Genomic DNA, 22,970 nt, shown 5'->3' with positions numbered 1-22,970 from the left:
TAAACCTCCTATATTTCAGAACCTACCAATTCTGCCAGAATGGCCAGATCAGAGCCTGGGATGCCGCCAGGGCTCCGTATTTTAAAGCTATACAGTGATCCTGGACAAGCAGCCAAGATGGAGGAAGCCGCTGCTACAGAGTCCCGCTAAGTGCCTCGTGAAGGAAAGAGCCTTTCTGGCAGTGGTGGTGGCAGGTCACAAAGTCAGCGTTGCTAACAGCTATGGGGCAGTAATGCACATGGTGGAGTCCCCTGCAACCAAACAGCTGATCGGTTTCCTATCAGGGGTCCAGCCCCGTTTGCCAATAAAATAAGGAAGCGGGTGCCAGGAGAAGGAAAGCACCTCAATTGAAGTCCCAGTTCCGTTATTTCCTAGAACATGACTCTATGAGGGCTGATTTAACCACGTGATCACCAGCGTTCTCAGGTGCAAAATAGGGTGAACATGCCACTCACTTCACAGATAAATTGAGAGAATTAAAAATGTATAAGAAGCACCTAAACAAGTATATGACCCCCAACAGTGACTTCCTCCCACTTCTTCGACTTAGGAGGAAGCACTGAAGCATCATACAAGTTTTCAGACTCCTCGGGAGCCAGATGAGTGGTGAAAGATGGGGTGTCTCTCCCACGGGTCTCTTTTGTTGTATCTCTACAGCCAAAAACCACAAACAGGAAAGGGTTAACTGCTCTTCCTCATCTAAGCTTTTCTTCCTACAAGGTTAGGAGCCTAGACTGACCTTTACACACCTGAAGTGGCACCAGCTTCAGAGGCGCCCAATCACAACCAGCAGCCCACCCCTCTCCCCGTGCTCTCAGAGAATGTCGCAAGACAATGGGGAAGCTCCCTGAAGCTTCGTTTCCTGCGAGGTGTGTGCCCCCCTCAGAATTCCATGTCAATGAAACCCTCCCTTGCCTGGGTCTCTCCCAGTGTGCAGGATCTGACAGGACACCACAGCCACTGCCACCCCTTGTATCACCCTTGCTCTAACTTTCTTTGCAGACATTCACCCCCAGAGATGCACCATGACCCTCTTGGGCAGGGGGCTATTCTTATCAGCTCCATCTTAAAGAGGAGGAAACTGAGGCACAGAGAGGTCAAACCACTTGCAAAGGGCCAAGGTGGGAGGTAGCACTGGGCCCAGGAACCTGGCCCCAGAGCCCATGCTGCTGGCCATTCACCATAGACTTCACTACAACTGCCTCTCAGCATGATGGTACAGCTGCCAACAGCACAGCCACAGGACGAAGTTTAAGTTCAAAAGCACCTTCCTTCTGGGTTCCCAGGGTGTCCAGCATACAGGGTTTCATTTATCCTGCCAACAACCCTAAAAAGCAAGTAGGAGACATAACAGCATCTACATTTCACATAGGAGAAAACTGAAGTCAGATCCATGAAATGTTTTACAAACTCCTATATTGTTAAGCTGAACAACTGATTTCAGTGTTTTTAATAAGGTCAACGTGAAAGTCTTTTGAGGCCTTTCTATTCCAGTTGTTCAGTTTTGCAGAACTACCTTAAAAGATAAAAACGGCACGTCCAGATACCCTGCTAGTCAAACACATGTTTTTCTGACTCCCAGACTGGAGTCTTCTCTCAATCGTGCTTACAAACACTACATCTATGTGGCTTACAACTGACTCGAATCCCTAAATGCGAACCAAATAAGCAATGTTTCTTGAAAGTAAGTAATATGTCCATACACTCGCTCTCTCAGAAAAATTAAGTTACCTTAAAATGCACTAAGCAGAAAACTTTAAAGAAAATCTAATTGACCTAATTGCAAAATAAACTACCACGATGAAAACATTTCTCTTGTGCTCCTATTTATGTCTCTTCAGCTCCTACTAGACTTGGGAATAAAGCAGCTGACTATCTCTAGGAGCCATGGGAGCCTACAGGGAAGATGTCAAGAGGCCCTGATTCTGTCAACAGGGCACCAGTGACTCTCTGGGGACCAGCAGCCCGCTCCCCTCAGGGGCTTCGGCGGCAAGAGGAGTAGAGCACACTCTGTGCAGTAAAAACGAGCTGTGCACTATTCCTTTAGGGCAGGAAGGATAACACACCAGAGGAAAAAATAATGGGTGGGATCTGGAAAACATTCCTACACAACTCCGAAAGCATTCTCATTTAAACAAAACAAAACAAAAAAACCTTAAGATGCAAGGCAACAAATAAGTTGCTCATAACTACTGGGACATTCATTCCGTGTACTTTCTGCCTTTGTAATCACAGGATTTGTATTTCTCAGCTCTTGGCATTCTGCGATTCTCGGAAAAGATAGCCAAGGTCAAAGGCAGTTTTCTAAGTATGTGAGTATAACAGATGAAAACAAGCTAGTAAGCCTGAAGAAGTGTTCATGAGAGTCCCAATCTCCAATGAGCAGCTCACTACAACTAATTTTAATTTGTGGTTCTAATGAATGACATAAACTTTTATAGGTATCAACAAAGCTCAGAGAGGACTTAAATCCATTTCAGTGCTCATTGAGCAGCTTCAGCTGTGTGCAATTAAAGCATCAGCATTAAATGTTAGAGAATAAAATAATGAGACACTTAAAAAATAATCTGTGCTTCAGCAGGCCATGCTAAGAAATTCCACAGGATTTTTTTTTTTTTTTTTTTTTTTTTAAGGAACATGATTTCTTGGGAATATCCTGCCAGTTCAAAGAACTAACTAAAGTTTGATTTTTGTTTTTAGACTTTGGTTTGGTTTTGCTCTTGAGTAAGAAGTTTCTGAAAAGCAGAACACAATTAAAAATGTCTCAACAACAGTCACAAAATAGCACATGTCATAAAGCAATCAGGTATACAGACCACTGAGCTGAGTACCCAGGCTTCAGCAGAGACAAAAGCACATTTCTGACCATGTTAAAAATGTTGCTTGTTATTAACTTGGGCCTCAAATAAAGAAATAAATATTAAAGGAGGCAAAAGGTACTTTCTGGGGAAAAGACGGCTTTCTTATCTCCTAGTCCATACATGGAATTAAGGGGCTCAACTCTCTGTCCCAATAATACTTGAGAATATAAAATGTAATCTGAGGTTGTACAACGTGGCAGCTAAGACTACTAAACTCAAGTTGCCACTATTTCTGAAAGAAAGAGGAGGTAATCTGCATGGGAAGGGGTGCGTGCTGACAGGGCGGGGGTGCGTGTGGAAAGGAGGTGGTGGCGGCTGGCTGCTGTGCGTGTGAGTTATGTGTGATGGGCACAGTAATCTAGCTGTTGCAAAACATGAATTGAAAAGGAGATCTATTGTATAGGGAAATGCACTCACTAAACTTAAATTTTAAAAGGATGAAAACACAGATTACACTTTATTTTAAAAACTGAAATGAATTTTAATACAGAAAATGAAGACAGCATTTTGCAAATTTATCGCTCAAAGGGGTATCTCTATTTGAGGAAATCAGCGTGTTACACTTTGAGAGATGAAATGTTACAGCTTGTACACCAAAATTAAAAAATGAAATTAAATTAAAAAATGAAATGGTTACCAAGGTAATGCAGGTCAGGGGATCAAAGGTGAAGGGTCACACATTATTAAAAAGAAATCCAAAAGGACGGCTGCATCATGATCTCTGCAAAACAAAGGAGCTCTAGTAAGTAAAACTAATATCTCTGAGAATTTAAAATCAAGTTCTTGAAAAGAAGACTCCCCTGTAATTGAACACAAGTCATTCCTGATTCCGTGTAGAGCCATTTTTATTTAGGTACAAAACCAAATTTCAAATACCTGTTACCAACAAAATTTCTGTAAAAATTTAACCACACAATCATATGGAACCCAAAATGTCTCCAATTATAAGTGACTGAGAAGTACTGACATTTCCACTGGACCCCACACCCTGTTTTCTGGAAATGACAGTGTTTGATAAGTTGCCAATATATCAGAAATCTAATTTGGTCACAGTGTGGTGAGTTTTTTCCCTCTCCTCAAGGAATGAGTTCCAAAATTGAGTTTTTGCAAATTTGTTTCATTTGAAGTAGCTGCATAAAATTTCCATTATTGGAACATTTAGTATAACAATGTTCTAGAAGACAGCAATAAAGTGATACACGATAAAATAAACTGTGTAACTCTATCTATTAAGATCTGTTCTCACATTCAACTCTCACTGCACAGAGGGGAGAAAAGACATTTTAAGCAAAATAACTTGCAGTTCTGCTGGAATTACACAGAATTAATAGAAGCTTGACAAGATGAGTCTCCAACAATGAAAAGTATCTGACAGGTCAGGCTTCAATTTCTTACTATTTACTCATCTTCCTCATTAACAATTAGAAGTTTGCTTTAAAAAAGACAAAAAGAGCTAAGATTTTGTTTTGCAACACAAAGCTACCATCTAAGTCACGACAAACATACTTAACTTTGCAGCAACAGTGAGCGTATTAAGAGTTACAGCAAATAATTTCCATACTCCTTTCGCTACCAAAGGAAGTGAACTCAATCAGGATGCAGTGATCTTTAGTCTGCTCTCTGAACCCAACCGGAGCAGGCCACATGCCCTGATTTCAGGCTCTGCGGTCCCCAGCACTTACTGGACCCCAGGCTCTAACCGGCAGTGCAAATGAGGGCTCGAGGGTGGGCAGGTAATGGGGACATAACCGCCACCACAGGGAGCAAAACAGGACCTGATTTAAGCACCATCCTTCTAGGCCCCTAGATGTGCTCCATCCCCCAGTATCCAACATCAGAGTTTACCTTGCTAAAATCAAATTCCAACAATACTTAACTGCCCAACAGGATTTTATTAAAAAGAACAGCATATTCTTTCTGGTGGCTCAGAGCAATCAATAAATAAACAAACTCTATAAACATCAGATTTCTGTTCCCCCGATTAGGTTTTGTTAAAAAATAACTTGCAGAGCTTCATGCACTAGATACAAGTGTGTTAGTGCCTTAAGGCCATGATTCTAAAAAACATGGTTTCTTTTTTTCAGTTCCACAGCTACTGAAAAGTAAACTAGCATTTCATTTCTCTGGAATGCTCATCTCACGTAAAGTCTGTCACATAGGTGTTTGTTGCTGGGAGGCATGCGAGCAATTGGGAGCACTAGGCAGGAATCGACAGCCCATCCAAAAAGGCGTGCGTACCGCTCCAGCCGGTCTGCAGGTGGAGGCAAGCCCCCGGTGTAACAGGAGTCAACTTGTTTTACTAAAAGATTTCCTATTAAAATGAGAAAAGGGGATCAACTCAGATCAAGTATCTACACTAACCCTTTCATTAACCAAAACACACGTACTTATTAATTTCTTCTTAAAACAAGAGGATAAAGCCACTATAGAGGCTGCTTCTAAAGTCTTTTAAATCACTCCTAAAATTCACCAACCACCAAAACACGTTAGCCCAAATGCTGTACCAGTTTAGCCCCTGCCAAAGTTGTTCCAACATGACAGCAGCCCAAGCAGTCAGGAACCGCTCCAACTACAACCAACAGGACTTCCACAGGTGACTCCATGGAAATGAGGACAATCTAAGCTAAGAACACACACAAACAGAACTCTCCCCGAGTCCTGACAAACAAGTGGTGCTGAATAAATCTGTGGCAACAAAGAATGTTTTAGGTGACTCAAGAAAACCTGCGAATAATTTTGCTAGTTGGGATGGAGGAAGGAAAAGGCCATCAGGAAGTAGGACGGCCCTAATCAAGAGTCCTGGAATATAATTTCATGCCTGAAAGCAGGGCTCAAGGACAGGGCAGGGCACACCTGGGGAGCGCTTGAATTCAGCTTCAACAATCATGTGTTGTCGCCAGAGCCCCTCACTGAGACAGGAATTTGGAACATACATACGTTTTCCCACAGAAACAGTCTGGCAATTGCCTACTTAACCTGAAATCTGTTGAAGCGACAGGTTGGCTCTGAATTCCAGAAGCTACGGGACCTGCACTGCTTTTTATTTTTATTTTTTTCCAAAGGACTGACCCAAGCTGAAACATGATGTATGCAACAGATTTTCCTAGCTCCCTTCCTGGGCCCCAGATGGAGTGGCTCAAGAACCAACAAATGACCATCTTCAGGTCTCCTCCAGGAGGCCCTCTCTTTTCTCCCGTGAAGGCCAAGCACTAGGTGACTACAAATGGACTGAATTTATACACGCTGGTGCATGCAAAGACTAAGGAGGCTTCTTCAACCCAAAACAATCCCTTGCTGGTGGAACTGGCATTTTTTTACATCAAGGGGCACAGAAGGCTCATATACTGCCAAGACGGTCCCCTTCCAAAATAGTGACCAGTCACTGAATTAAACAAGAAATGAACAAAAATCCTAATCCCCCAGAACTTCAGGGGCATAACTAACATGTGTGCTATCCTCGATCTAAACTACAGAACTATGTCACAACAGCATAGACTAACAACATCACGGAAACACGCAACCAAGCTTCACTGTCACGAGCCCATCGGGTCATCAGAGTTCCAATGAAGAACACTTTTCCAGGGAAATCCTCACCCATAGTAAGCTCTCAATGTCTGGATCACTTTTCAGAGGGACAGGTTCTCCAACACACTCAATTTGTATTCTAGGTTCGCTTGTTTCTGTTTTTGTTTTTTGCCAAGGACCTGCCAGCATTTATAAGCACAGAGAATTGGTTCATTTCTCACCTAAACAGACACAGGACAAAGAACATCATTTCTAATGAGGTTAAATCATGACACAAATGCTGCCATGTTTACCTCAAGCATATTACTTACAAAACAAAATACATGGGAGAACCGAAAAGAAATGAAAAATAAATAGCTGGGAAAATTCAGAGAGTCAGAAAGCTAGGCGACAGCCAGAAACAAACCTGACACTAGAACCCGATCTACCTCACTACTTCCTTACCAGAAGTCAGTAACTCGGCAATATGGCGCTCAGTGCAGACCAACCTCCGCGACTGCACTTACAGATGAAAAAGAGAAATGTCCAGGCAAAAGTTTCTTACAGAAAGCGGCCAAAAAAAATTTGAAAGCATCAGGTCCTCCGTGCCCTTCCAACAGTCACCATCTCTACCATCTCTTCGACCTTTCTAGAAATGCATCTCTGCCAAGCTCCTCAGAGATTGTCCGTCGTACGAGATGTATCTTTCTTTTTATTTCTTTTTTTTTTCCCGAGATGTATCTTCTCAAAACTTTGCTCCCGTGACAGAGCAACCTACAGTTACAGTCATCACATCACTTCCATTAGTCCTCAGGAAGAAAATGAAAGTTAAATCTGCAGGTTAAATGCCTCTCTGCCTATGACTTTATCCTCAACAATATCAACTTTTTGGCCTAACAGATTCCACAAAAGAAGGAGGAGAGTGGGAGGAAGGGACAGCAAAGAGCCCCCAGGAACCTTTCAGAGCGCTGAACACGTCCGTCGCGGCGGGGTGCAGCTGGCCGCACTTAGAACCATACACTTTAAGTGCCGTTTGTTAAATGCCAATTATACCTCAAAAAAGCCACTTTCAGAATGAGTGGGCACCACAAGACAAAGACTCTGCCCTCCCCTGCACCCTGTGAGCCATGCGGCCAGGCTGCGGTCCCCAAGCAGAGAAAGCAGAGAGTCACGGGGGAGTGTGGGAGAGCCACTTTCGCTGAGCCGCTGAACCCCAACTCTGGAACCCCATTCTCTAAGTCAAAAATCGAGGCACCCTGACCCTGACCATCCTCTGAGAATACAAAACCAGCTTTAGACAACTTACTCCTAACTTTACAAATGATAAGTAAATTCACCTAATATTCTCACATTTTTTTGGTCAGATTTGAAATTTCTATTATGTCAACTTGCCATAGCCAAGACCCATTCCTTTCTGGTACTATCCCACCAGGGTAAAGAATAATATAACATATGCCAAATTCCCCCAAATACAAATTGATAAGAAATAAACAAAAGGAGAACAGATTCGTCCACTGTATATTTTGCTTGTACATTACCTGTTCCTAAGCTGGCTGACTGCACATGCCCAGGCTAACTGCTCTGTGGCTTCCTGCACAACAGTCAGAATCATTAACACTCCTACCTTCCCCATCTCCTCTATTCACTGATTCTCAAACTTCAAGCTGAATAAGAAAGAACCGCCCTACTTAAAACAAGTCATTGCAAAAATTGTTTCCCAAGACCTGCCACTAGGAGATGACGATTTAGTACACCAAAAGAGGAACTGAGGCCTGCAGTTTTGGTAAAACCGCCAGGTGAGTCTGACCATAGGAGCCGCAATTCTCACTGTAAGAAAAAGTGCCCAGATGGGTCCAACCCCACCTTTCAGTCCCCCCACAGGCACGGAGTCACAGATGTCAGAGTGACCAACGTATACAGTTAAGGAACAAATTTCAGCTGACAACAGCTTAAAGCAGTTCTTCCTCCCAAAACTATTAACATTTTTAAAATGCCAACCGATTCCAAAAAAGTCTTTAAAATCCAAAATGAAGCTGCACTAGAAGGTCGGTGGCTTCACAAAACACAGGGAGTCCTTCCTGGGCTCTGAAATCAGGTCATGCGGTTCTGGCTTCCAGTAACAGTTCTACCACTTACTTCCATGACCTTGGACAAATTCTTTAATTTTTTAACTGAGTCTCTCTCACCTCATTTATAACATGAAGATAACGTGAGCCCTACTTCATAGGGCTGCTGTGAGAATTTATGACAATAAGTAATATCAACTGTTTCGCATAGTGCTTAGAACCTAAAAAGCAATCAACATTAGCTGTGTGACTGCAATGATTATGATACTGATCATATATTCTTTTGCTTATCTCATTCTTTCCAAGACTTACAAGAGGGATAATGCTATTATCACGTTTGCAGATGGGCAAAGGTTAAGTTCAAGACACAAATCTTGGCAGAGTTGGAATTCAAACTACATCTATCCAGATCTACCCTACTCCATGACTTAGCACCCGAGGGAATGGAAGATGTCCCACAGGCTCCAAAAGTACCATCTAGGCTCTGTGCAGGGCTCTGTACACTGCAGCTCTTAAACACATTTGGAGGATGAGGCAATGAATGAATAGGTAGGTCCTTGAGGTGCATACACACTTCTCCATCCACTGCTACACCCATCACAGGACTTTACACAAAGCATTTACAAGGATACAGATAGGATCCAAAGCAGTGGAATGCCAGAATTAAATTCAAAAACTTACTGACATATTTGCATGCTTAAAACAAGGAAGACAAACTGGTTACCACTGTGCAGTTCTACCCATTATTCTAAATAAAAGATAAATTCATTTACTCAAATACTGAGCACAAAACTCTGGGGCAGGCTCCGTATGAGAGGTGCCCCGGGCACACAACGAAAGGCAGGAGTGCAGGAGCCTGTGGAAACCTACACTGGGGAAGGCCCTCAGCTCAAGGGGGCCTGCAAGTTCTCCCTAAGGAAATACCAAACAGCTGCGATCTAAAGGCCAACAAGGTGGCTGGTGACCATCTCCTAGGCAGAAGAAGCGACATGTAAAAGGCAAAGTGGCAGGAAGCACCCGAGCGTGCAGAAGGGACTCGGGGAGAAGGTGGGGAGAGGGGCTTGTCCAGAGACTGGAGGGTGACAGACATAAGATCCCACAGGCCTCGCAGATCGCGCAGAGAAGTTGGGATGGTATCTTAAGTACAACAGGAAACCAATCAAAGGATTGAGAAAATGGGTACAGAACACAAGCACATTTTTAAAAGACCACTCTGGCACCTAGGTGGAGACTGGTTGGGGGGGGGCAAAATGCTTGTAGGACAGGAGCCAGGAGATCCCTCAGAGCAGTCTGGGCACAGGTAACTGTGGCTCAAACAGCAGTGGTGGCTGTGAAGAGAGAGAGACTCGGACAGAAAGGACGTTTATTTGCAAACAGAACACGCAGGTTTGGATTCCCTGTGGAGTCAAAGAAGGAGGGGTCAAAATGGCCTCTAAAGGGGGAATAATAGTAACTTTACAATGGAGAAACCAGATCAACACCTCCTCAGCGGGTGACCAAGGTTAAGATGGTCAGCGCGCAGCCACGCTGACAGCAACACCCTTGCCAGCCCGCGAGGAGGAGGGCAGCACACCTCCAGGTCTTCCTTCCCAAAACCCGTAACCCCCGCCCAGGAATGAGAAAAGCAGCAGGCAAACCCAACTGAAGGACATCATACAAAAGAGCTGATCTGTCAAGGTCAACAAAAACAAGAAAAGTCAGAAACTGTCAAGGTGCAGAGGAGCCTATGGAGACGCAATGACTCAATGTAATATGGCATCCTGGGTAGGGTCCTGGAATGGAAAAGGACTTCAGGGGTTTAAAACCAAGGGAATCTGAATAAGGGGCAAAGTTTAGTTTATAATAATGGATCAGGACTGGTTGACTGGTTGGGACCACCGTGCCAAAGTAATGTCAACAGGGGAAACTGGGCGGGGGGGGGGGGGGGTACACAGAAGCTCTCTAAAATCATCTTGCAACTTTTCTGTAAACCTAAACCTGTTCTGATTATAGAGGTTTATTTTAGACAGACCCCCAGGCCTGACTTGAGCACCTGGGATAGGCCCTTTATTGAGACAGGAGAGACTGAGAGGAAGACAATCGGTTCTATTTCAGACATGAAGCAGAAGTCCGTCAGACCCTCCAGCAGAGGCACCTGCAGCTCTGGTGTGGAGCTCGGCAGAGTGCTGAGCTCACAAAACAAACTAGGGAGTCTGGACAGGCTGAGACTGTGGAAGGGGGCTGGGGGCGGCGGGGGCGGCAGGCGGTCACTGCAAGAAAAAATGGAAATCTAGAAGTAAAGGCCCTCAGATTCCCAGAAATACCCACATTTAACAACCACACAGAAAAGACTAATTTCAAGCCCTGAGGAAATCTCACCGTTAGCGGGTGGGTAACGATCAAGAAGAAAGAACCAGCGGTGGGAAGAAAACCCAGGGACGTACACCAACCCAAAAAACGAAGGGAAAGGCATCGTCAACTTGCTTGACTATATCTGAGAAAGCAAACCAAGTCCTGAAACATGCTCCTTACATTAAACAACTTGAGGTCACTGATGATCTAAGAAAGAAGTTTCTGCAGAATAATGGAAGCTAAATTCAGACTGGAGTATCTGAAGAAGAGGCAAAAATGGGCGGAGGGGGGAAATACCTCTTCTAAGAAGTCTGGCTCTCTGGTTTATATACCCATGTTCATAGCAACATGAGTCCCGACACCCAAAGGTGGAAGCAAGACCAGTGTCCCTCAAAGGACGGACACGTAAAGTGTGTGTATACATCACAGAACATCATTCAGCCTATAAAAAGGAAGACATTCTGATCCATGCTACAACACGAGTGAACCTTGAGAACATTCCACTAAGTGAAAAAAGCCAGTCACGAAAAGACAGATACCGCGTGATTCCACTTGTGAGAAACTTGGAGCAAATTCACAGAGACAGAAAATGGACGAGAGGCGGCCAGGGACTGGCAGGGAGGAGAGAAAGCGAGTTAGTGTTTAAAGGGGAAGAGAGTTTCAGTTCTGCAAGAGGAAGAGTTCAGGAGGTGGATGGTGGTGACAGTCACACAGCAGCGTGAATGTACCTAATGCCGAGGAACTGAATACTTAAAAATGGCGAAGAGGATAAATATTTATGTGATGTATATTTACCACATTTTTTTTTTTTTAAAGAAGTCTGGCTCTCAGAATGTTAACTCCATATGAAGCTATAATGACCTACAGGGAAAACTGCCTGGAGCTCAAGTACCTCTCCTTGGCCAACACTTCCTGATGACACAAGGAACACCATGTGCTGCTTACAGATGCTGAGCCCCTTGTGCTCTGCCAGGAGCCTGGGACACCCAGACCCCTAACCGAGTGGGCTCTGGCCTCAAGAGAACCCACCCACTAACCCAGCATACCCCAAAATACTTCTACTTTTGATGTGTGCCAAGACAGGAGGAAAGGTCGAAAACAAGAGCTAGAGAAATGAAGACTAGAGGGGCACCCGGGTGGCTCAGTTGGTTGGGCGGCTGCCTTCAACTCAGATCATGATTCCAGGATCCTGGGATCGACCCCCACATCGGGCTCCTACTCAGTAGGAGACTCTCCTCTCTCTCCCTCTGCCTGCCGCTCTGCTTACTTGTGTTCTCTCTCTACCTCTCTGTCAAGTAAATAAAGAAAATCTTAAAAAAAAAAAAAAGAAAGAAAGAAAGAAAGAAAAGCCAGAGATTATTTCAATTCTATTCTCAGTGGCAAGAAAAGTTGCTTTGATTCATTTTCTTCAACAACCCACTACATTTGCTGCCAAAAGGAAAAAAGGACTATGACCTCAGTTTACAGAAACTGGTGTCCGATCATTCAAAGAAGCCAATGAAGTCACACACTCTTTTTTTGAAAGCTCTTTAAGACTAGAATAGGAGTAATAACTTTCAAAATACCTTAGACTGATAAAAATTAAATGTGTGTGTGTGTGTATGTAAGGAAAAAGCACACAATGTGGGACTGATGAAGATCAATGAAGAGAGGGTATCAAGATAAAGAACGATGTGTTTGTGAAAATTTAGCACAAAGTAATCAGGCAACATTTCCAATCAGTACAAAAGGATCAATGATTCAATAATCAGCATGTATTGTGAGGGGGATGAAATTAAGAGTTCTACCTCATTCTTCCCATTTATAAAAGTGTTTCTCTGTATTAAACATCTCAGGATAAAAACACGTAACAGATAAGAAAATCTAGGGAGAATAATGAGTAAGTGGAGTGGGGGGACTGTCTGTCCCAGGCATGCCATGTGGGCCAGAAAGACTCAAAGTCTGAGTGCATGATTCACAGGACTGCCACAAGACGTACAACGAGTTAAGAAAACTGAGAATGAAATACAGGTGACTAGACACAAAAAATTATACCCACATTTGTTTACAGAAATACACACAGAAATCAGAAAGGAAAAGATGAAGAATGTACTTTAAAAGCCAGGGGGAGGAAAGGGGCGCCTGGGTGGCTCAGTGGGTTAAAGCCTCTGCCTTCGGCTCGGGTCATGATCCCAGGGTCCAGGGATTGAACCCCACATCAGGCTCTCGGCTCAGTGGGGAGCCTGTTTCCCCCTCTCTCTCTGCCTGCCTCTCTGCCTACTTGTGATCTCTGTCTGTCAAATAAATAAATAAATAATCTTAAAAAAAAAAAAAAAAAAAAAAGCCGGGGGGAGCGGGGGAGTAGAAGAATGATCAAACAAGTCAGAAAAGTAACACAACCGGCCAAAACATACCAAATCTTAGGGATATGCAAAGAAATGCAAATTAACAGAGACATCATTTTTCATCCGAGAGAAGAATTTAAAAGCCTAGTGTTGGTTAGGGTTTGGGGAAATGGACACTCTCAGCTAGTGAGAACAGACACTGGCACAACCTTTCTGGGAGGGCACATGACAAACATTTCCACTCTGAGATGAGCAACTAACCGCACAGTAGGCCTGCCTCCTACAGAAATAACTGGAGAAGTGTGCAAAAATACGGGAACAAGAATGTTAAGTACATCACTAATTACATGAGCAAAATGCTGAGGCAACCCATAAAGGGCTGGTTTAAAATTTTTACGAAACATCCCTGCTCTGCAGTTATGCATCTACACCCATGCACCTGTGCGGGAAATAACGGGGCCAGGGGTGCAGGGAGCGGGGTGGTCAGGCAAGAGGCATACATGATTCCTCAGGGCGGGTGTATACTCACACATACAAATACACACAGAGACTTATACACATGTAAACGTGCATATATACATACTCTCACACACATACACACACACACTACACGTACACACGTGATTTACATATGCATTTTTAAAGTCCAGGGAAGGATATAAATCAAACTGTTGACAATGGTTATCTCCTAGAGTGTATAATTTCAAGAAAAAGTTTCCATTTTTAATCTCTATGTGCCTTTGTTGTTAGCATGCTTCAAACGACCATTCATTATTTTTATAGTAAAATACATGTGTGCATACCTTTTTCAATATTTTATCAAGAGAGAGAGGGCGCCTGGGTGGCTCAGTGGGTTGGGCCGCTGCCTTCGGCTCAGGTCATGATCTCAGGGTCCTGGGATCGAGTCCCGCATCGGGCTCTCTGCTCAGCAGGGAGCCTGCTTCCTCCTCTCTCTCTCTCTGCCTACTTGTGATTTCTCTCTGTCAAATAAATAAATAAAATCTTTAAAAAAAAAAAAAAGAGAGAGAGAGAGAATGCGTGCAAGCAGCGGGGAGGGGGGATCTTAAGCAGGATCCATGCTTAGTGCAGAGTGGGCAGGGCTCCACCTCACAACCCTGTGATCGTGACCTGAGTCAAAATCCAGAGTCGGACACCGAACCGACTGAGCCACCTGGGTGCCCCTGTCTATACACTTTTTATAACAGAAATATAATAAAGTGACTTCTACGGGAAGGGGAGACTACCTATGGCAAAAAGGATGTAGGCAATTTAGTGCACTCCCCATTGTTCATTCAGAGACACAGTCCTTCGAACATAAGCCAGCTTCCGGTTATGGCTGAACAAACTCTTCTCAACAAGAGTGCCCTATACTTCTCAGTCAGAAGCTCTATCTTCTTGTGCTATGACATTATATATGACACTGGCACCCTCAAGCAGAAAGCGGAAGACTCGGCAAATAAAGGGCAATCTTCATGCGCACCTAAATTGGAGGGAGTTACAGTCTGTCAATAGGATTTCAAGCAAACAAAAAGATCGTCATGAGGCTGACCTCAGCAAAGGCGACCAGAGAACTCACCAAAGGGTCTATCCAACTGACAGACCAGAATGATAGCAGAAAGCGCAGCTTTAAACTCAGTATTACAACCACTGCTACCCCGGGGAACTCCAGCTAACCTGGCTGAAGTGGCATAAAACCACCGCCCCACATGTACGCACACACCCTGCCAGCACCACAACCTTAGGGCAGTGTAATGCAGCAAGACAGGTGGTAATAAAATTTCGATACATAAATCAATATATAACACCAATTTGATTTTAAAATTACTGAAAGGAGTCACCTTTCAACTGGGTAATATCCCAGGGGATAAGCAGATCTGTAAGTTATTACTAATACAACTGAGAAAGCGTACAGTGGAAAAAACTAATGCCATGAAACAACATTAACTCCAAGAATTCAAAATAAAATTGAATAGTCAAATCCTTTAAAAGCAAATATAATTTACAGTAATCCCCCCTTATCTGTGAGGAACATGGTCCAAGAACCCGGTGGCTGCCTGAAAACACAGCTGGTACCAAACCCTATATAGAGAGTATTTTTTCCTATATATACAAACCTGCCATAAGGCTAAATTTATAAATTAAAAGATTAACAATAATTTAATAATAGAACAATTTAATAATACACTCTAATAAAAGTTATGTGAATGTGGCCTTTCTTTCAAAATATCCATTGTCCTGTACTCGACCTTCTCCCTGTGATGACGCGAGAGGATAAAAGGCCTCCGTAGAGTGACGTGGATGGCACAGGCACTGTGACAGAGCGTCTGGCTACAACTGACCTTCTGGCAACACGTCAGGCAGAGCAGTGTTGGCAGCTGACCATGTTTAAGTGCCACCATCAAAAGCAAACTGGTTAAGGAGTGACTACTGTACTCTGAATTGAGCATATCAGTATTAATACCCCTACAATATGCATACCTTCCCTGTAAGATATCTTCAACCATGACTAATCTCATTTTGGTCTCTCAATGGGAGATAACAGAAAACATGTATTATTCTCTGGCCCCATGCAAGGCACAGAGCTCCCAAAACCCTCGCAATTTGCCTAAGTGAGATTATCTTTTTTTCCCCGGTGTTTGGTATTCGACCCTATCCCTGACACAGGGCTCCTACACCCCCTGTATCTCCCTAAATGAAAAGAGCACGTGAAGCGTCTTTTGTTCTAACAAGGCACCTTCACATGGGTTCCTGGATGGCTCCTGAGAGCTGGAGGGTCACAGAAAAGCCAAGCCAGCATTGGAAGCTTAGATCCTTCAGCCCTGCCCCACCCTCCAGAGAGCGGGGAGGGGCTGATAATGGAGGAGTTTCTCAACTCAGGAGGAGCTGAAGAAGCCTCCTTAAAATCCCAGCAGTTTGGGGTTCCGAGAACTTCCAGGCTGGCAAACACATCCATACAGGAAAGCTGATATACCCCATGCCCTCAGGGACCCACCCCTGCCCTCGGGACCACCCAGACGTTGTGTTTCCCTGAGTTCTGTGAGCGCTCTGGCAAATGAAACGAACCTCAGATTTACAGCCCATCAGAAGCACAGGTGAGCCCCCTGCACTTGCCATTGGCATCAGACGGGGGCCGGGAGCAGTTTTGTGGGATTGAGCCCTTATTGTGTGTCTGATGTAATCTCTGGGTAGACGGTGTCAGAAGTAAGATAAACTGTAGGACACCCAGCTGGTGCTAGAGAGAACAGCTTGGTGGGGGAACACCCCACAATGCCTGGAGTCAGAAGTGCTGTGAGTATGGCAGTGGCGTGAGCGTCAGGGAGACAATGGAGTTTTCCCACAACTCAGTCCTTCCCATCCTTGGGATCTAGCATCACTCATCATTCATACAACATTCACTGAGCACCTACGATGTGCCGCGCACTCCAACCTCTGGGGATACAGCAGTGAATGACACAAGAATCTCTGCCCTGGTGAACGTCGCATTCTATTGGCATCAAACCCAGCCCACCACTTACAACTACATCCCACTGCCCGCCCAACCTCAGTTCTTGTATCTCCTTTTAACAGGTTCTAGTTTTCTTTTTACAATACATGTAGCACCTTATTTTGTTTATTTTCAGTCTCCTCCTTTAGAATGTAAGCTCCCTAAAGACAGATCTCTTTTTTTGTTGTCTTATATATTCCAAGAGTGCAGGATACTGCCTCATGTAAGACACTTAAATAAATTGTTGGGCCAAAAAGTGCCCTCTCCTCTAAGTTCTCTCGCTCCCAACAGAAGGCACTCACATCCCCCACCTACACAACGGAGCACAAGGCTGCCCACTCTACACCCCGCCCGAGCCTCCACCTCACAGCCAGGCCTCTTTCAAGTTACAGAACCGTTGTGGCTTGCCCTTCCAGCCAGCCCTCCAGCCCGTATTCCACCTCTCCTAGCCCTGACCCCTCCCTGCTCCTCCCACCGCTTCAGATAGGCCCACACTCTTCTTCCTGCTGTCTAGAAACTCCTCTGATCACTGATCTCTTCAAGCTAACTCCTCCTCATCCTCCTGTCTCATGTCATGAAAATATCACTTCCTAAGAAAGCCTTTCACTGGCTTCCAGTCTAAATTAGACCCTCCTCTCTTCCAACAGCCTGTGTTTCTGCTTCCTCAGCCTTTATCCGACTTTGTAAATACATGCCTATTCTTATGACTATCTGCTTAATGGCTGTTTCCCAGTGAAGGCAAAAGGTGTCTGGATCACTGCTACAGATACAGATAATACAGATAATACAGATCCGGATACAGACACAGATAGAGCCTTCCCCGGGGACTACAGCAGGGCATGAACCCCTGCCTGTAGGAACGGCTGGTTATCCAATTTAGACTTATAAAACGCTGCAAAAGCAAGTTTAATGTCTATTTTGTCCACTCAAGTGTCTGGTAACAAACACATTTCTATATCTAGCATAGAGAGAATGTTTAACAAGTATTAAATAAATGCTGAATGAAGACAAACAACCAGAGACACCAGAATCTTAACTGCTAGGGAAACAAAGCAAAACAAAACAAAACAAAACAAAAAACAACAACAAAAAACCACCAGCAGCATCTTGGCATCTTGATCTATACAGCTTTCTGAACACTTTCACGCAAGCGTCCAGCTCCTTCAACACAGGTGGCTTCTCCACATCTACCTCCTGCAGCACACACAGCTCCCCAGTCTCTACCCAGCATCCACCCAGCATCCACCCAGCACCCACCCAACTCCTGCTGTGCATGCAGCAGCTTCTCTGGCCTCCAGAGACTGCAGCAACAGAGGCCAGCATTGCCTGGCCGCAGCAGCTTCCCCCAGGACTACCACCTTGGGGGATTTGAGAACAAATGTTGTAAAACAGTTCCCCACAAAAAGCTTTCCTATGATGCGCTAGAGAGCAACTTCTGCCAAGTTCCAGAGGGCAGATTTCCATCAAGCTCCACCAACATCCACCAGCATGACACCAACAACCATGGTTCTGCCTCTCGTTAAGCCAGAGTCTCAGTCCTAGGAGTAGAGGACTTTTACCTTGGGCTCTCTCTCTTAGCCCTAAAGGGAGCAACTGTTCTCCAACAGCTACTCTTATCTTCTTTCTTTTACTAGCCAATCTCTCCTTACTTCAGTTCCCTGTTACAGTTAAAAATTCTTCATATTAAACTTTTTCTTTCAACTTACTGTTTGGCTTCCTTTTCCTGATTGGATCCAGCCTGATACAGATTTGCAATTAATTTCTATGTTTGTAAGGTACAGGGTCACATTTCCTTTCTTTTCTTTCCCACCTGAGTATCTAATTAACCAAACACCACTCATTGAAAAGACTGTCCTTGGGGCGCCTGGGTGGCTCAGTGGGTTAAGCCTCTGCCTTCGGCTCAGGTCATAATCTCAGGGTCCTGGGATTGAGTCCCACATCAGGCTCTCTGCTCAGCAGGGAGCCTGCTTCCTCCTCTCTCTCTGCCTGCCTCTCTGCCTACTTGTGATCTCTCTCTGTCAAATAAATAAATAAAATCTTTAAAAAAAAAAAAAAAAAAGACTGTTCTTTCTCTACTATCCAGCAGTGCCTCCTGTGCAATCAATCGAGTGTCCAGAGTAGAACGGGTCTCTTTCTGGACTAGTTTGGTCATTTGGTCTACTTACCTAAACAATACTCTTCATTACTACAGCTTAGTAAGTCTTGCTATCCAGTACAGCAAGCCAGCCCAGTTTGTTCTTGGGAATTATTCTGGCTATTCCTTGCTTTTTTACATTTCCAAGTACACTTTAATATCAGTTTATCAAGTGTCGCAAAAAAGAAAAAAAATAACCTGCTAATATTTTCTCTGGTATTATATTAAATGCACAGATGAACTTTTGAAGAATCAACATCTTAAAATATTGTCTTCTTCTAATCCATGAACATGGTATGTCTATTTAGATCTTTAACTTCTCTCAATATTTATTATTTTCTGTATAGATGCCTTATATTTCTTTAGATTAATTCGAAAAATCCAACTATATTATTGCAAATAATATTTTTATTACATTTATTGTAAGTTGTTGATATGTTAAATTGCAACTGTGTCCAGCATTACCTTAAATCTTCCAACCTTATTTATTAATCATAATTAACTTAAAAGGAAATTTTTTTGGACTTTCTTTATATACAATCATGTCACCTACAAAATCAGTTTTTTCATTACTTTCTGATCTTTGACTTTTTATTTTTCTTATCTTATTAAATTTAGTAGGAGAAATGGTAACAAACAACTTATTTCTTTTGCAGTCTCAGAAGGAAATTCATCAGCATTTCACCATTAAACATGATGCTTGCCACAGGACTTCTCTAAGTAATCTCTATCAAATTAAGGACTGTTACTATTTAGTCATAATGTGTCATGGGACTGCATTTTAAATAGTTAATTTTTGTTATCTATTGACATTATCACATTACTTTTCAGTTTTATCTCATTAACTCAGTTATTTACACTGATTTTTCAAATACTAAGCCTATGTCTATAAGTCTGATTTCAACCTTTGAAATTTGTCAAGAATTACTTTGGGGATCAGCAATTTTGATAAATGTTCCCATGTTTGTATGAAAATAAAAGTTCAGTCTACAGATACTGGATACAGTGCCCCATTAATCTCCTATTTCATTTTATTCTATATTTCATTTCTAATATTTATCATTTCAGTTTACTAGTTCTCTGTCCTACTGTGTTCAATCTACTGGTTAAACCAGTGAGATCTCAAGTTTGTTAATTGTGTAACTGAGATCTCTTATACCCTGATTCTTTATTGGTTAATAAAGCGTATTTAAATCTCCCACTATGATTGTGGTACTTCTCTATTCTTTGTTTGTTTTGTCAATTTTTGCCTTATGTATTTTGAGACTATGTTTTTAGGTGAATATAGATGTAGAACTATTGAGCTGACTATTTTATCATTATGTCTCTTCTTTATCCCTATTAATGCTTCTCTGCCCTAGGTTCTACTCCATTAATATAGTACAAAGTTTCCTTCTGGTTAGTGTCTAAGGGGTATGTCCTCTTCTACCATTACACTTTCTACTTATCTGCATCCTTGTGAGCAGCATGAAGTTATGAATCACTTTGTTTTGTAAACTAATCTGTCAATCTTTGTATTCTAAGTGAAAAATTTAGTTCATTTTTATTTCATATAATTACTAGTGTCATGGTTTAAATCTATCATCTTACTGTTTGCATCCTATTTTTCCCAAATGTTCTACGTTCCTTCTTCTTTTTGCCTCCTTTCAGATTAACCAAATTTTATTTGATGATAACTCTTCCTCCTCTGTATTTCCACTCTATTAGTTTGTTAGGTATACATTCTTTTACTATTCTTTTAATGAATATCTAGAGATTAAAACATGCATCCTTGATTTACCAGCCTTAAGTATATTACTATTTTTACTACTTCCTGGACAGTGCAAACACCACAGGATACTAACTCTGTTTACATCCCCACAACTTATGTTACCTTAATATATATGTAATTCTTCCACATATTTTAAACCACTCAAGGCATTATTGTTGTCCTATATACATCAAGATTCATTTGCATTCACCCTCGTGTTGTTCTTCACTTTCCCTGAACCTTAAAGCTGCCCTACAGGATTATCTCCCTTCTGCCCAAAGAAGAATCTTTACTATCTTCCAGTGCAGGTCTGGTGAGATTACTTCTTTCTACTTTTTGCTGATCTGAAAAGGTGGTATTTTGTCTTTACTTTTGAAAGGTTTTCTTTCTCGGTATAGAATTCTAGATTGGCAGCTTCCTTTCTCATTTACATTTTTTAAAATATCATTCAATTGTCTTTTGACCTTTGCTTCTGTTGAGAAATTAGCTGTCACTATTATTGCTTGCTTGCTTTCTTTTTTTTTTTAATAAGAGAGAGCACATATGCCAGCCTGGGCAAGAGGAGGGAGGGTGCAGAGGGCAATGGAGAGAGAATCTTAAGCAGGTTCTATGCCCAGTGAAGAGCCCAGCACAGGGCTCAACCTTATGACCCTGATATCATGACCTGACCCCAAATCAAGAGTGAGATGCTTAACTGACTGAGCCACACAGGCACCCCTATTGCTCTTTTGAATGTAATATGTAATTTTTCTCCAGCTACTTTTAAGATTTTCTTATTATCTTTGGTTTTAAAAGCAACTTATGTTTCAGTGAGATTTTATTTGAATGTATCTATCTAGCTTAAGGTCTACAGTATTTCTTGAATTGGCGATCTGATAATTCTCAACCATTTGCTCTCCAAATACTGTTTTTGCAAGATTCTTCCTCCTCCTCCTACTGGGATGCCAATTACACACTCATTAAACAATTTCACTGAATCTCACATCATACATACATTCTTTTACGTGTTTCCCACTCACTTTTCACATTTCTCATCATTCTGAATATTTATTTTCAAATTACTATCACTATTCTGTTAAGCCCATCGATTAAGATCTTAATTTCAATTCTGTTACAATCCTTCAATCTAGAATTTACATTTGGTTCTTTTTTTCTCTCTTTTTTTAAAAGTTCCAGTTCCTTGATTCTTAATCTTTTCTTTTATTTCTTTAAACATATCACATATAACACCAATCTCTAAAACTTCATTATCTGGATCCCTGTGGATCCACTTCCATCATCTCTTGCTTCTTCTAGTTTCAGTCAAATTGTCTTAAATTCTCATCTGCTGGATGAGTGCCAGTCACCATAAATAAGTGCAGATATCATTTGAGGCTCTGGGTGATACTATCTTCTTCCAGAAGAATTTACATTTATTTCTGTCAAGATCACCTTGATCCAATCAAAAATTGAAAGGATCTGAAGTTGGACTTCAGCACTTCTGAGAGACTATTATTCCTAGGATCCAGGCCTTTGGGACCCCTGCTCAAAGCCTAAGAAGTTTTCCAGGGTCCCCCCATCCCCAATCTACATGTATCCAAGTATAATTTCAGCCCCTCACCCTCCAATTTTTAAGTCCATCAAAATCTCTATTTGGCTTTCCAGCTTCTTGCTTGCCTGACTCTTCTTAATTAGCAGATTCCTCTGTGACAGAAGTAGATTCAAATCTGATCTCCTATCTATGAGCTTCCCTCCTCCCACAGATCTTAGCCCCACAAATCACCACTTTCTAGCTCCCCATTACTTTCAACATAAATTTTGGGTTAAATTGTATCCAGCTTTCCCTACTTGCAAGAAGGAGAGCCCAACCACTTAGTCTACCATTAACAAAAACTTCCCCCACTCCCATATTTTCTATCTTTGCAGATTTATACCTCTTGTGAATCCCTTCTATCATTTTATCAAAATTTTGGAAGGAAGTAGAAATAAATCCATTTTCAATAAGTAACTGCTTAGCCAGAAATCTCCAGTTACTCATTTTATTAATAGATCTTCTATATATTAAGGATATTAAACCATTGTCAAATATGTGGCAAATATTTCTCCCAGCTTGCCATTTACATTTTAATTTTATAGTATTTTTAGCACACAGAAATGGGTGAATTTATATGCAGTCCAATTTATAGCCTCTTCCTATCTAATTCGGGTGTCATCAAGAAAACTGAATACTTTATATAGACCCATATTTTCTTCTAGTATTTTTATTATTTCCCCTTTTTATATTTAATTTTTAAATTTATTTTGTATAAGGTATGAGATACCTTATATTTTTTCAATTGGTAAGCCAATTGTCCCAAATCCATTTAAATAGATAACCCTCCATTTCCTCCTCTAAATTATACCTTAATATCACAAAATAATAACAAAAATTGAAAGAATTTTTCTTTGCAACATGGTACTGCTGATCCCTCTTGCTCATTCTCCTTGCTCCTCTAGCCTCCCTTGGCTTCTGTGATCCTCCCCATTCTCTTCCTCTC

The 22,970-nt window shown here is 42.3% G+C and overlaps 1 protein-coding gene across 16 annotated transcripts in view; it reads right to left on the bottom strand.

Moving 5' to 3' along the window:
• The window catches only part of CAMTA1 (calmodulin binding transcription activator 1), an 815,661-nt gene that overhangs the window by 732,461 nt on the left and 60,230 nt on the right, over window positions 1-22,970 (bottom strand). Inside the window, exon 4 of one of the 16 annotated variants that reach the window (XM_059137393.1) lies at window positions 3,318-3,582. The exons of the other annotated variants lie outside the window; for them this stretch is intronic. Within the exon in view, the coding sequence (XP_058993376.1) occupies window positions 3,574-3,582 (9 nt within the window). The 3' untranslated portion in view covers window positions 3,318-3,573. Of the gene's footprint in view, window positions 1-3,317; window positions 3,583-22,970 lie in introns of those variants that run through there. 16 annotated transcript variants of the gene reach the window in all.

Source organism: Mustela lutreola, chromosome 10 (assembly GCF_030435805.1).
Source record: "Mustela lutreola isolate mMusLut2 chromosome 10, mMusLut2.pri, whole genome shotgun sequence".
Classification (NCBI taxonomy): Eukaryota; Metazoa; Chordata; class Mammalia; order Carnivora; family Mustelidae; genus Mustela; species Mustela lutreola.
This window is presented reverse-complemented; position numbering and strand designations above follow the sequence as displayed.